A 14213-nucleotide genomic window follows, 5' to 3' on the forward strand; every position below is an offset into this window, starting at 1 on the left:
TTTTACGAAAAAAACAAAATGGCAGCGTTAACCGACATTTTAACTTTCCGCCATTTTGAATTTAGATACGATGGTCGTGTTTGTACTCATTTTCGACTAATTTAGGGACGAGGAATCCATTCCAACTGTCATTTTTGGTGTATCTGTCACTCAAGTCGAGAAACGTCATTTAAGCAAAGTTTCTCCTTTAAAAAACTGGGTTTGTGTGAGAGCGACTGCGAAACGGACGTCACCACTGGATTCCCCGTCTTCGATTTAGTAGAAAACCAGTACAAACTTGATTTTTTCGAAAAAAAAAACAAAATGGCAGCGTTAACCGACATTTTAACTTTCCGCCATTTTGAATTTAGATACGATGGTCGTGTTTGTACTCGTTTTCGACTAATTTAGGGACGAGGAATCCATTCCAACTGTCATTTTTGGTGTATCTGTCACCCAAGTCGAGAAACTTCATTTAAGCAAAGTTTCTCTTTTAAAAACTCGGTTTGTTTTAAAGCTACGCAAAAATAAAGGTAACCATTGGATTCCCCGTCTTCGATTTAGTAGAAAACCAGTACAAACTCGGTTTTTTACGAAAAAAACAAAATGGCAGCGTTAACCGACATTTTAACTTTCCGCCATTTTGAATTTAGATACGATGGTCGTGTTTGTACTCATTTTCGACTAATTTGGGGACGGGGAATCCATTCCAACTGTCATTTTTGGTGTATCTGTCACCCAAGTCGAGAAACGTCATTTAAGAAAAGTTTCTCCTTTAAAAACTTGTTTTGTTTTAAAGCTACGCAAAAATAAAGGTAACCATTGGATTCCCCGTCTTCGATTTAGTAGAAAACCAGTACAAACTTGATTTTTTACGAAAAAAACAAAATGGCAGCGTTAACCGACATTTTAACTTTCCGCCATTTTGAATTTAGATACGATGGTCGTGTTTGTACTCGTTTTCGACTAATTTGACAACGGGGAATCCATTCCAACTGTCATTTTTGGTGTATCTGTCACCCAAGTCGAGAAACGTCATTTAAGAAAAGTTTCTCTTTTAAAAACTCGGTTTGTTTTAAAGCTACGCAAAAATAAAGGTAACCATTGGATTCCCCGTCTTCGATTTAGTAGAAAACCAGTACAAACTTGATTTTTTACGAAAAAAACAAAATGGCAGCGTTAACCGACATTTTAACTTTCCGCCATTTTGAATTTAGATACGATGGTCGTGTTTGTACTCATTTTCGACTAATTTGGGGACGGGGAATCCATTCCAACTGTCATTTTTGGTGTATCTGTCACTCAAGTCGAGAAACGTCATTTAAGCAAAGTTTCTCCTTTAAAAAACTGGGTTTGTGTGAGAGCGACTGCGAAACGGACGTCACCACTGGATTCCCCGTCTTCGATTTAGTAGAAAACCAGTACAAACTTGATTTTTTCGAAAAAAAAAACAAAATGGCAGCGTTAACCGACATTTTAACTTTCCGCCATTTTGAATTTAGATACGATGGTCGTGTTTGTACTCGTTTTCGACTAATTTAGGGACGAGGAATCCATTCCAACTGTCATTTTTGGTGTATCTGTCACCCAAGTCGAGAAACTTCATTTAAGCAAAGTTTCTCTTTTAAAAACTCGGTTTGTTTTAAAGCTACGCAAAAATAAAGGTAACCATTGGATTCCCCGTCTTCGATTTAGTAGAAAACCAGTACAAACTTGATTTTTTACGAAAAAAACAAAATGGCAGCGTTAACCGACATTTTAACTTTCCGCCATTTTGAATTTAGATACGATGGTCGTGTTTGTACTCATTTTCGACTAATTTAGGGACGAGGAATCCATTCCAACTGTCATTTTTGGTGTATCTGTCACTCAAGTCGAGAAACGTCATTTAAGCAAAGTTTCTCCTTTAAAAAACTGGGTTTGTGTGAGAGCGACTGCGAAACGGACGTCACCACTGGATTCCCCGTCTTCGATTTAGTAGAAAACCAGTACAAACTTGATTTTTTCGAAAAAAAAAACAAAATGGCAGCGTTAACCGACATTTTAACTTTCCGCCATTTTGAATTTAGATACGATGGTCGTGTTTGTACTCGTTTTCGACTAATTTAGGGACGAGGAATCCATTCCAACTGTCATTTTTGGTGTATCTGTCACCCAAGTCGAGAAACTTCATTTAAGCAAAGTTTCTCTTTTAAAAACTCGGTTTGTTTTAAAGCTACGCAAAAATAAAGGTAACCATTGGATTCCCCGTCTTCGATTTAGTAGAAAACCAGTACAAACTTGATTTTTTACGAAAAAAACAAAATGGCAGCGTTAACCGACATTTTAACTTTCCGCCATTTTGAATTTAGATACGATGGTCGTGTTTGTACTCATTTTCGACTAATTTGGGGACGAGGAATCCATTCCAACTGTCATTTTTGGTGTATCTGTCACCCAAGTCGAGAAACTTCATTTAAGCAAAGTTTCTCTTTTAAAAACTCGGTTTGTTTTAAAGCTACGCAAAAATAAAGGTAACCATTGGATTCCCCGTCTTCGATTTAGTAGAAAACCAGTACAAACTTGATTTTTTACGAAAAAAACAAAATGGCAGCGTTAACCGACATTTTAACTTTCCGCCATTTTGAATTTAGATACGATGGTCGTGTTTGTACTCATTTTCGACTAATTTAGGGACGAGGAATCCATTCCAACTGTCATTTTTGGTGTATCTGTCACTCAAGTCGAGAAACGTCATTTAAGCAAAGTTTCTCCTTTAAAAAACTGGGTTTGTGTGAGAGCGACTGCGAAACGGACGTCACCACTGGATTCCCCGTCTTCGATTTAGTAGAAAACCAGTACAAACTTGATTTTTTCGAAAAAAAAACAAAATGGCAGCGTTAACCGACATTTTAACTTTCCGCCATTTTGAATTTAGATACGATGGTCGTGTTTGTACTCGTTTTCGACTAATTTAGGGACGAGGAATCCATTCCAACTGTCATTTTTGGTGTATCTGTCACCCAAGTCGAGAAACTTCATTTAAGCAAAGTTTCTCTTTTAAAAACTCGGTTTGTTTTAAAGCTACGCAAAAATAAAGGTAACCATTGAATTCCCCGTCTTCGATTTAGTAGAAAACCAGTACAAACTTGATTTTTTACGAAAAAAAACAAAATGGCAGCGTTAACCGACATTTTAAGCTTCCGCCATTTTGAATTTAGATACGATGGTCGTGTTTGTACTCGTTTTCGACTAATTTGACAACGGGGAATCCATTCCAACTGTCATTTTTGCTGTATCTGTCAACCAAGTCGAGAAACGTCATTTAAGCAAAGTTTCTCTTTTAAAAACTCGGTTTGTTTTAAAGCTACGCAAAAATAAAGGTAACCATTGAATTCCCCGTCTTCGATTTAGTAGAAAACCAGTACAAACTTGATTTTTTCGAAAAAAAAACAAAATGGCAGCGTTAACCGACATTTTAAGTTTCCGCCATTTTGAATTTAGATACGGTGGTCGTGTTTGTACTCGTTTTCGACTAATTTAGGGACGAGGAATCCATTCCAACTGTCATTTTTGGTGTATCTGTCACCCAAGTCGAGAAACGTCATTTAAGCAAAGTTTCTCCTTTAAAAACTCGGTTTGTTTTAAAGCTACGCAAAAATAAAGGTAACCATTGGATTCCCCGTCTTCGATTTAGTAGAAAACCAGTACAAACTTGATTTTTTACGAAAAAAACAAAATGGCAGCGTTAGCCGACATTTTAAGTTTCCGCCATTTTGAATTTAGATACGGTGGTCGTGTTTGTACTCATTTTCGACTAATTTAGGGACGAGGAATCCATTCCAACTGTCATTTTTGGTGTATCTGTCACCCAAGTCGAGAAACGTCATTTAAGAAAAGTTTCTCCTTTAAAAAACTGGGTTTGTGTTAAAGCTACGCAAAAATAAAGGTAACCATTGAATTCCCCGTCTTCGATTTAGTAGAAAACCAGTACAAACTCGGTTGTTTCGAAAAAAAAACAAAATGGCAGCGTTAACCGACATTTTAACTTTCCGCCATTTTGAATTTAGATACGATGGTCGTGTTTGTACTCGTTTTCGACTAATTTGGGGACGGGGAATCCATTCCAACTGTCATTTTTGGTGTATCTGTCACCCAAGTCGAGAAACGTCATTTAAGCAAAGTTTCTCCTTTAAAAAACTGGGTTTGTGTTAAAGCTACGCAAAAATAAAGGTAACCATTGGATTCCCCGTCTTCGATTTAGTAGAAAACCATTACAAACTCGGTTTTTTACGAAAAAAACAAAATGGCAGCGTTAACCGACATTTTAACTTTCCGCCATTTTGAATTTAGATACGATGGTCGTGTTTGTACTCGTTTTCGACTAATTTGGGGACGGGGAATCCATTCCAACTGTCATTTTTGGTGTATCTGTCACTCAAGTCGAGAAACGTCATTTAAGCAAAGTTTCTCCTTTAAAAACTCGGTTTGTTTTAAAGCTACGCAAAAATAAAGGTAACCATTGAATTCCCCGTCTTCGATTTAGTAGAAAACCAGTACAAACTTGATTTTTTACGAAAAAAACAAAATGGCAGCGTTAACCGACATTTTAACTTTCCGCCATTTTGAATTTAGATACGATGGTCGTGTTTGTACTCATTTTCGACTAATTTGGGGACGGGGAATCCATTCCAACTGTCATTTTGGCCGTACCGTGCACCCAGTTCCAGAAAGTTTAAAAAAAAAAACACAAATCAATGAAATACGGTTTTGGGAGCGTAACTTTTTAACAAGCCTTCGTAGAGCAAAAACCCATTAAACCTTTTTTGTAGAGAATTTTTTCCAATTACTACAGGGTAAACCAGAAAAGTTATAAAAATAAAAATGGTCGATTTTGCTTACCATCTGGTTGTTCCAGGTATTCCACGCATTGTTTCACTACAGGTGGTATGGTAACTTGGTAGTTTTCCTTGATAAATTCCAGAGTGACACCGAATTGTTGGGTGGGCAGTACCGGTTCGATGACGTCACTCTGATTGGTCACTGTGACGTTTCCGTTGATTTTCCGGTCGTATCTGTTGGAAAAACGCGGACACCCTGTATAATCAAAAATGTCCGGAAATCGGTACTTGATGGTACTTGCTCGATTATTTCCTGGGGAATGTCCAATTTTCCTACCGGTACCACGCTGTTCAGTTCGTTCAGGCTTTGGATGTAGTTGATTTTTTTGCCGAATTTGGCGCTGATTAACGGTCGGAAAATCTGTCAAAAGTCATTTTTACACTGTCAATTGTCAAAATCCCTACTAGAACGTCACGATTTGTGCTCCGGTCAATTTGACAATCCATAACTCGGTTATTTTGACAAGTATCGCGTCGATTTTTTTGACAGATTATAGGCCAGTGTGTCCTCTACAAAATGTCAAATGTCAAGTTTGTACGAAAAATGTCACCTGACCGAGTTATTGCACGAAATTTGTCCGGATGCACTAAAACGTCACGATTTGTTCTACCGTCACTTTGACAGTCCCTAACTCGGTTAATTTGACAGGTATCGAGTTGTTCTTTTTGACAGATTGTAATCCACTGTGTCCTCTACAAAATGTCAAATATCATGTTTGTGCGAGAAATGTTATCTAACCGAGCTATAGCACAAAATTTACCAGGATGCACTAGAACGTTACGATTTGTGCTTCTGTCACTTTGACAGACAATAACTCGGATATTTTGACAGATATCGAGTTGATTTTTTTGACAGATTGTAACCCACTGTGTCCTCTACAAAATGTCAAATGTCAAGTTTGTACGAAAAATGTCACCTGACCGAGTTATTGCACGAAATTTGTCCGGATGCACTAAAACGTCACGATTTGTTCTACCGTCACTTTGACAGTCCATAACTCGGTTAATTTGACAGGTATCGAGTTGTTCTTTTTGACAGATTGTAGGCCAGTGTGTCCTCTACAAAATGTCAAATGTCAAGTTTGTACGAAAAATGTCACCTGACCGAGTTATTGCACGAAATTTGTCCGGATGCACTAAAACGTCACGATTTGTTCTACCGTCACTTTGACAGTCCCTAACTCGGTTAATTTGACAGGTATCGAGTTGTTCTTTTTGACAGATTGTAGGCCAGTGTGTCCTCTACAAAATGTCAAATGTCAAGTTTGTACGAAAAATGTCACCTGACCGAGTTATTGCACGAAATTTGTCCGGATGCACTAAAACGTCACGATTTGTTCTACCGTCACTTTGACAGTCCATAACTCGGTTAATTTGACAGGTATCGAGTTGTTCTTTTTGACAGATTGTAATCCACTGTGTCCTCTACAAAATGTCAAATATCATGTTTGTGCGAGAAATGTTATCTAACCGAGCTATTGCACAAAATTTACCAGGATGCACTAGAACGTTACGATTTGTGCTTCTGTCACTTTGACAGACAATAAATCGGATATTTTGACAGATATCGAGTTGATTTTTTTGACAGATTGTACGCCAGTGTGTCCTCTACAAAATGTCAAATGTCAAGTTTGTACGAAAAATGTCACCTGACCGAGTTATTGCACGAAATTTGTCCGGATGCACTAAAACGTCACGATTTGTTCTACCGTCACTTTGACAGTCCATAACTCGGTTAATTTGACAGGTATCGAGTTGTTCTTTTTGACAGATTGTAATCCACTGTGTACTCTACAAAATGTCAAATATCATGTTTGTGCGAGAAATGTTATCTAACCGAGCTATTGCACAAAATTTACCAGGATGCACTAGAACGTTACGATTTGTGCTTCTGTCACTTTGACAGACAATAACTCGGATATTTTGACAGATATCGAGTTGATTTTTTTGACAGATTGTAACCCACTGTGTCCTCTACAAAATGTCAAATGTCAAGTTTGTACGAAAAATGTCACCTGACCGAGTTATTGCACGAAAATTGTCCCGATGCACTAGAACATCATGTTGTACTACCGTCACTTTAAGAGATTATAACTCGGTTATTTTGACAGGTTTTTAGCTGTCAATTTGACATTACTGACAGTAGAGTGATAGTTACGTAATTAATTTCAGTTGCGATCGATTCTTCATCCCCGAATAAGCCAAAATTGAGTACAAACTCCATTTTTTTGACATTCAATTGTCATTTAGTGGCAAATGACAGGTCAAAATGTAAAAAAATTGAGTTTATACGCATTTTCTAGTAAATCGGGGATGGAGAGTTTAAAAAATGTTAAATCAGGTCCAAACACCCGTTTTTTTTATTGTTAGCTGTCAATTTGACGTTTTTGAGGTTAGGGTTGAAACTATAAGGTTTATTTTGGTAGAGTTGGATTTCCCATGCCCGAATTAGCCGGAAACGAGTATAAACTCGACTTTTTGACAGTTCGAGCTGTCAAATGACAGTATGTCAATGAAATGTCAAAAAACCGACTTTATACTCGTTTTCGACTAATTCGGGGACGGGGAATCCAACGCCGCCAAAATGAATCCTGTAACTCCAATCCTAACCTCAAAAAACGCGATTTGTAGTGTTTTACAAAAAAAACGACATACCTGCGAAACAATCTTGAGGAAATTGGTGGGATGGACCAGATACAGGGCCTTCAAGTTCTTCTTGTAATTCCTATCGAACGCTTTGTACGCCTGCACTAACCAGCCTAAACTCGGCTTATTTTTGCTCGTTAAGCCAAAATGAAAGTAGATTAAGCTGTAGTCTTGGTTCACGTACTGGTCTAATGTGCTTTTCAGGTAGCTTAAACCAAAAAAAAAAAAAAAACACTGAAATTTGAGCACCCTGTAACCCTGTTATTTTTGGGGGTTTAGGGAGGTTGAACCACTCAAATTAACCGGCTTGAGCTCCTCTTTCCGGTGGTGTTGAGCAAAAAGTTCTATCTGAAAAATTGCGTACAGGATGACCAAAAACAGTCAACCACCATACTTATCATGGACACCCTGTATATTGGAAACAAAAACGGCCTTGCAAACTTATGGTGCTGAGTTAAACAGTTGATTAGGAACATTTTTGGTCTCTTGCAAATTTTTCGTAACTTTCACCGTTTCTGAGTTATTTAGAAAAAATTGGTTTGATGGGACAAATTTTCAAATCAGTTAAAATTGTGATCTGAAATTTGAACACAGTTTAAAGGACAAAATAGCCTGTAAAACCCACTTGGAGTGAGAAAATGGCTGTTTTAAGCACATTTTTGAAATCCTCATTAAATTTCCTATCCGATAACCTAAAAAAACACTACAAAATTGGGTACAGTCGCGGAGAAAAGCGGTGTCAAAGTTTGAACTGCCAAAAACACAGTTTGAAAGGACAGTCAACGACAAAATTGCTTGTAAAACTCACTTGGAGTGAGATAATGACAGTTTTTAGCACATTTTTGAAATCCTTATTAAATTTACTATCCGATAACCTAAAAAAAACCTACAAAATTGGGTACAGTCACGGAGAAAAGCGGTGTCAAAGTTTTAACTGCCAGAAACACAGTTTGAAAGGACAGTCAACAACAAAATCGCTTGTAAAACCGACTTGGAGTGAGAAAATGGCTGTTTTAAGCACATTTTTGAAATCCTCATTAAATTTCCTATCCGATAACCTAAAAAACACTACAAAATTTAGTACAGTCAAGGAGAAAAGAAGTGGCAAAGTTTTAACTGCCAGAAACACAGTTTGAAAGGACAGTCAACGACAAAGTCGCTTGTAAAACTCACTTGGAGTGAGATAATGACAGTTTCTAGCACATTTTTGAAATCCTCATGAAATTTCCTATCCGATAACCTAAAAAAACACCACAAAATTTGGTACAGTCGTGGAGAAAAGCGGTGTCAAAGTTTGAACTGCCAAAAACACAGTTTGAAAGGACAGTCAACGACAAAATCGCTTGTAAAACCCACTTGGAGTGAGATAATGACAGTTTTTAGCACATTTTTGAAATCCTCATTAAATTTCCTATCCGGTAACCTGAAAAAACACTACAAAATTTGGTACAGTCGGGGAGAAAAGCGGTGTCAAAGTTTGAACTGTCAGAAACACAGTTTGAAAGGACAGGCAACGACAAAATCGCTTGTAAAACCCACTTGGAGTGAGAAAATGGCTGTTTTAAGCACATTTTCCCTATTACATTTCCTATCCGATAACCTAAAAAAACACTACAAAATTTGGTACAGTCACGGAGAAAAGCGGTGTCAAAGTTTGAACTGCCAGAAACACAGTTTGAAAGGACAGTCAACGACAAAATTGCTTGTAAAACTCACTTGGAGTGAGATAATGACAGTTTTTAGCACATTTTTGAAATCCTCATTAAATTTCCTATCCGATAACCTAAAAAAACACTACAAAATTTGGTACAGTCGCGGAGAAAAGCGGTGTCAAAGTTTGAACTGCCAGAAACACAGTTTGAAAGGACAGTCAACGACAAAATTGCTTGTAAAACTCACTTGGAGTGAGATAATGACAGTTTTTAGCACATTTTTGAAATCCTCATTAAATTTCCTATCCGATAACCTAAAAAAACACTACAAAATTGGGTACAGTCGCGGAGAAAAGCGGTGTCAAAGTTTGAACTGCCAAAAACACAGTTTGAAAGGACAGTCAACGACAAAATTGCTTGTAAAACTCACTTGGAGTGAGATAATGACAGTTTTTAGCACATTTTTGAAATCCTCATTAAATTTCCTATCCGATAACCTAAAAAAACACTACAAAATTTGGTACAGTCGCGGAGAAAAGCGGTGTCAAAGTTTGAACTGCCAGAAACACAGTTTGAAAGGACAGTCAACGACAAAATTGCTTGTAAAACTCACTTGGAGTGAGATAATGACAGTTTTTAGCACATTTTTGAAATCCTCATTAAATTTCCTATCCGATAACCTAAAAAAACACTACAAAATTGGGTACAGTCCCGGAGAAAAGCGGTGTCAAAGTTTGAACTGCCAAAAACACAGTTTGAAAGGACAGTCAACGACAAAATTGCTTGTAAAACTCACTTGGAGTGAGATAATGACAGTTTTTAGCACATTTTTGAAATCCTCATTAAATTTCCTATCCGATAACCTAAAAAAACACTACAAAATTTGGTACAGTCGCGGAGAAAAGCGGTGTCAAAGTTTGAACTGCCAGAAACACAGTTTGAAAGGACAGTCAACAACAAAATCGCTTATAAAACCCACTTGGAGTGAGAAAATGGCTGTTTTAAGCACATTTTTGAAATCCTCATTAAATTTCCTATCCGATAACCTAAAAAAACACTACAAAATTTGGTACAGTTAAGGAGAAAAGCGGTGTCAAAGTTTGAAATGCCAGAAACACAGTTTGAAAGGACAGTCAACGACAAAATCGCTTGTAAAACCCACTTGGAGTGAGAAAATGGCTGTTTTAAGCACATTTTTGAAATCTTCATTAAATTTCCTATCCGATAACCTAAAAAAACACTACAAAATTTGGTACAGTCACGGAGAAAAGCGGTGTCAAAGTTTGAACTGCCAGAAACACAGTTTGAAAGGACAGTCAACAACAAAATCGCTTATAAAACCCACTTGGAGTGAGAAAATGGCTGTTTTAAGCACATTTTTGAAATCTTCATTAAATTTCCTATCCGATAACCTAAAAAAACACTACAAAATTTGGTACAGTCACGGAGAAAAGCGGTGTCAAAGTTTGAACTGCCAAAAACACAGTTTGAAAGGACAGTCAACGACAAAATTGCTTGTAAAACTCACTTGGAGTGAGATAATGACTGTTTTTAGCACATTTTTGGAATCCTTATTAAATTTCCTATCCGATAACCTAAAAAACACTACAAAATTTGGTACAGTCAAGGAGAAAAGCGGTGTCAAAGTTTGAACTGCCAGAAACACAGTTTGAAAGGACAGTCAACGACAAAATTGCTTGTAAAACTCACTTGGAGTGAGATAATGACAGTTTTTAGCACATTTTTGAAATCCTCATTAAATTTCCTATCCGATAACCTAAAAAAACACTACAAAATTGGGTACAGTCGCGGAGAAAAGCGGTGTCAAAGTTTGAACTGCCAAAAACACAGTTTGAAAGGACAGTCAACGACAAAATTGCTTGTAAAACTCACTTGGAGTGAGATAATGACAGTTTTTAGCACATTTTTGAAATCCTCATTAAATTTCCTATCCGATAACCTAAAAAAACACTACAAAATTTGGTACAGTCGCGGAGAAAAGCGGTGTCAAAGTTTGAACTGCCAGAAACACAGTTTGAAAGGACAGTCAACGACAAAATTGCTTGTAAAACTCACTTGGAGTGAGATAATGACAGTTTTTAGCACATTTTTGAAATCCTCATTAAATTTCCTATCCGATAACCTAAAAAAACACTACAAAATTGGGTACAGTCCCGGAGAAAAGCGGTGTCAAAGTTTGAACTGCCAAAAACACAGTTTGAAAGGACAGTCAACGACAAAATCGCTTATAAAACCCACTTGGAGTGAGAAAATGGCTGTTTTAAGCACATTTTTGAAATCCTCATTAAATTTCCTATCCGATAACCTAAAAAAACACTACAAAATTTGGTACAATCAGGGAGAAAAACGGTGTTAAATTTTGAACTGCCAGAAACCCAGTATTTGTACCAGTAATTTACTGGTCAAATTTACCCATCACTAGTATAAACACATCATAGGACCGTAGATAGCCAATGAATGGGGCTATCACGTGACGCTGAGCGAGTACGGCGGTCCCGTTTGGCCGCTAGATGGCGCCAAAATTAGTTATTTAGTTTTATACTTTTTCGTAAATATCTCAAAAACTGTCCAACTGACGAACTTGAAATTTTCACAGAAAACAGTTTTTTACGAAAATTGTGTTAAAACTGTAATTCTTGCAGATTCCATCCAAATTTTGACAGTTTGGACATTAGTGACAGTTGTCGCGTGATTTTAAAACACTATTTAGCTAGACGGTCACGTGACAAATGTCAAAATAACTGTAATAGACCTCAAAAACACGTCTCGTTACGAAAACTGTGTTAATCTGTAATTCTTGCAGATTCCATCCAAATTTTGACAGTTTTGACAGTTGTCGCGTGATTTTAGAACACTATTTAGCTAGACGGTCACGCGACAAATGTCAAAAATAACTGTAATAAATGTCAAAAGCACGTCTCGTTAGAAAACTGTAATTCTTGCAGATTCTAGGCCAATTCTGACAGTTTTAACATTAGTGACAGGTCACGTGATTTTAAAACACTATTTAGCTATATGGTCACGTGACAAATGTCAAAATAACTGTCATAAATCTAAAAAACACGTCTCGTTACGAAAATTGTGTTAAACTGTAATTCTTGCAGATTCCATCCAAATTTTGACAGTATTGACGTTAGTGACAATTGTCACGTGATTTTAAAACACTATTTAGCTAGGCGGTCACGTGAGAATTGTCAAAATAACTGTCATAAATCTCAGACACACGTTATATATCAAATACTACAAGAAAACGTTCCTAAACCCTGATTTGTGCAATTTTAGAGCATGGTTTGACAGTTTTGACGTTAGTGACAGTTGTCACGTGACCGTCTAGATAAAAAGTCTTTTAAAATCACGTGGCAACTGTCACCAATGTCAAAACTGTCAAAATTTGCAAGAGTTACAGTTAAACACAGTTTTCGGAACCAAACGTATTATTGAGATTTATGACACAGTTATCTTGACAGTTGTCACATGACAGTCTAGCCAAATAGTGTTCTAAAATCACATGACAACTGTCATTAATGTCAAAACTGTCAAACGCATCCAGTATCTGTCAGAGTATGCGGTGAAATTTTTGACGTTGATACGCTAAACCGTTTGGCTGTCACGTGACCTCAAATCATCAGTAGAGAAGATACATCCAGGTTTCTGTCTTTGTCTTGCCCACGCAATTGTCAATATTTCTCTGCCAATTACACGGTTTTTTTCCCCCCAAAATTCTTACCTTAAAAACCGACCGTGGTCGATATCCTTGATTGGCGGTAACCTACAAGCGTAGAGTACAATGACTTTACGACCAATAGAATCGTCCCCTTTTACGTCGACGATATTGTACTGGGCGATTTCGCTAAATTTGTCGGTGCTCGTTTCTTCTCCCACCTGAAAATCGACTCGGTATGAACACAAAACTACATAGAAAAGCGAAAAAATGCAAGAAAATGACAGCGTAATAATTGCAAGTTCATCAGATCCAGAGATGTAAAAACGGTAATTTTCGAGTCGGAAATGTCTACTATACAGGGTAATTCAAATTCGACCCTCACCATTGGGATCTCGGAAACCATAAGAGATACGAGAAAGTTTAAATTGGGGCAAAGTTGCGCAATGTAAAGCTCAACCAAATGCAGTTTTAAAAATTTCGATTTTCCGAGTACCTACTTCCGAAGATATCCGAAAAAAACTGAAAATTTGATTTTTTGTTTTTATTTATTTCTAGTCTTATTTGAAGAGATATTCCAAAACTAAAAGCACCACTTTTTTGCCACTTTTCCTCAGCTATTCGATGATGGATTCAAATTTGCCACACGACGTTTCGTTTTTTGGCAGCCATCATCAACTTTCTTTTTTCTTATGGGCGCCATATTGGATTTTTAGCCCACCAAATAGTACGTTTTATTCTGATTTTAGTGATGTATAATAACTTATGATTTGCTTCATAAATAACAAAATAATTCAATAAAAACTATTTTTACTTTAGTTATTGGCTTTGAGTTAATGGGCCGTTTCATAAAATGTCATTATTTGACAGTACTTGTCAAACACGATAATTCGGACGATCATTAGAGCTTTTAGAGATTTTACCTTAGTTAGCTTTGAGTTAATGAGACGTTTTATGAAGATTACTTGGTAGTACTTGTCACACGCAATTGGCCTGAACATACTTAGTCACAAAGGTGTACACGTAACTTAAACCGGTTTATTCACTCGAAGAGCTTAGGCCACTCGCTACGCTTGTGGACCTGGTTGTTCTTTTCGTGAATAAAAAATGGTTTAAGTCACTTGCTCTTATAAAGTACTACCCGAGGTAACAGAATCTGTAGAGAACAGCCCTTGGACAGCCGTCAGAAATTTGTTAAAGACATCGATCGATATAAGAAAAACTACCGATAGGAAAGTTTTGAAAATTGGATTCCATAGTAAAATCAGTCATTTGGTAACATTTTTAATTTTGAAAATGTCAGTATCTCGAAAACCGTTGCAGGTAATTATAGGTTATGACAGACAAAAAAGATTTTAAAGCGATAGGAGTATT

General features: G+C 37.0%; 1 protein-coding gene across 2 annotated transcripts in view; it reads right to left on the bottom strand.

Annotated features, from left to right (window-relative positions):
• The window catches only part of RhoGAP68F (Rho GTPase activating protein at 68F), a 65870-nt gene that overhangs the window by 19331 nt on the left and 32326 nt on the right, over positions 1–14213 (bottom strand). For both annotated transcript variants that reach the window (XM_081991849.1, XM_081991848.1), the window contains exons 4-7: positions 12906–13060; positions 7515–7713; positions 5102–5220; positions 4861–5033 (exon numbers count right to left, since the gene is read on the bottom strand). In XM_081991849.1, the coding sequence (XP_081847975.1) occupies positions 4861–5033; positions 5102–5220; positions 7515–7713; positions 12906–13060 (646 nt within the window). The remainder of the gene's footprint in view (positions 1–4860; positions 5034–5101; positions 5221–7514; positions 7714–12905; positions 13061–14213) is intronic.

Source organism: Ips typographus, linkage group LG13 (genome assembly GCF_016097725.1).
Source record: "Ips typographus isolate SLU linkage group LG13, UJ_Ityp_2.0, whole genome shotgun sequence".
Lineage (NCBI taxonomy): Eukaryota > Metazoa > Arthropoda > Insecta > Coleoptera > Curculionidae > Ips > Ips typographus.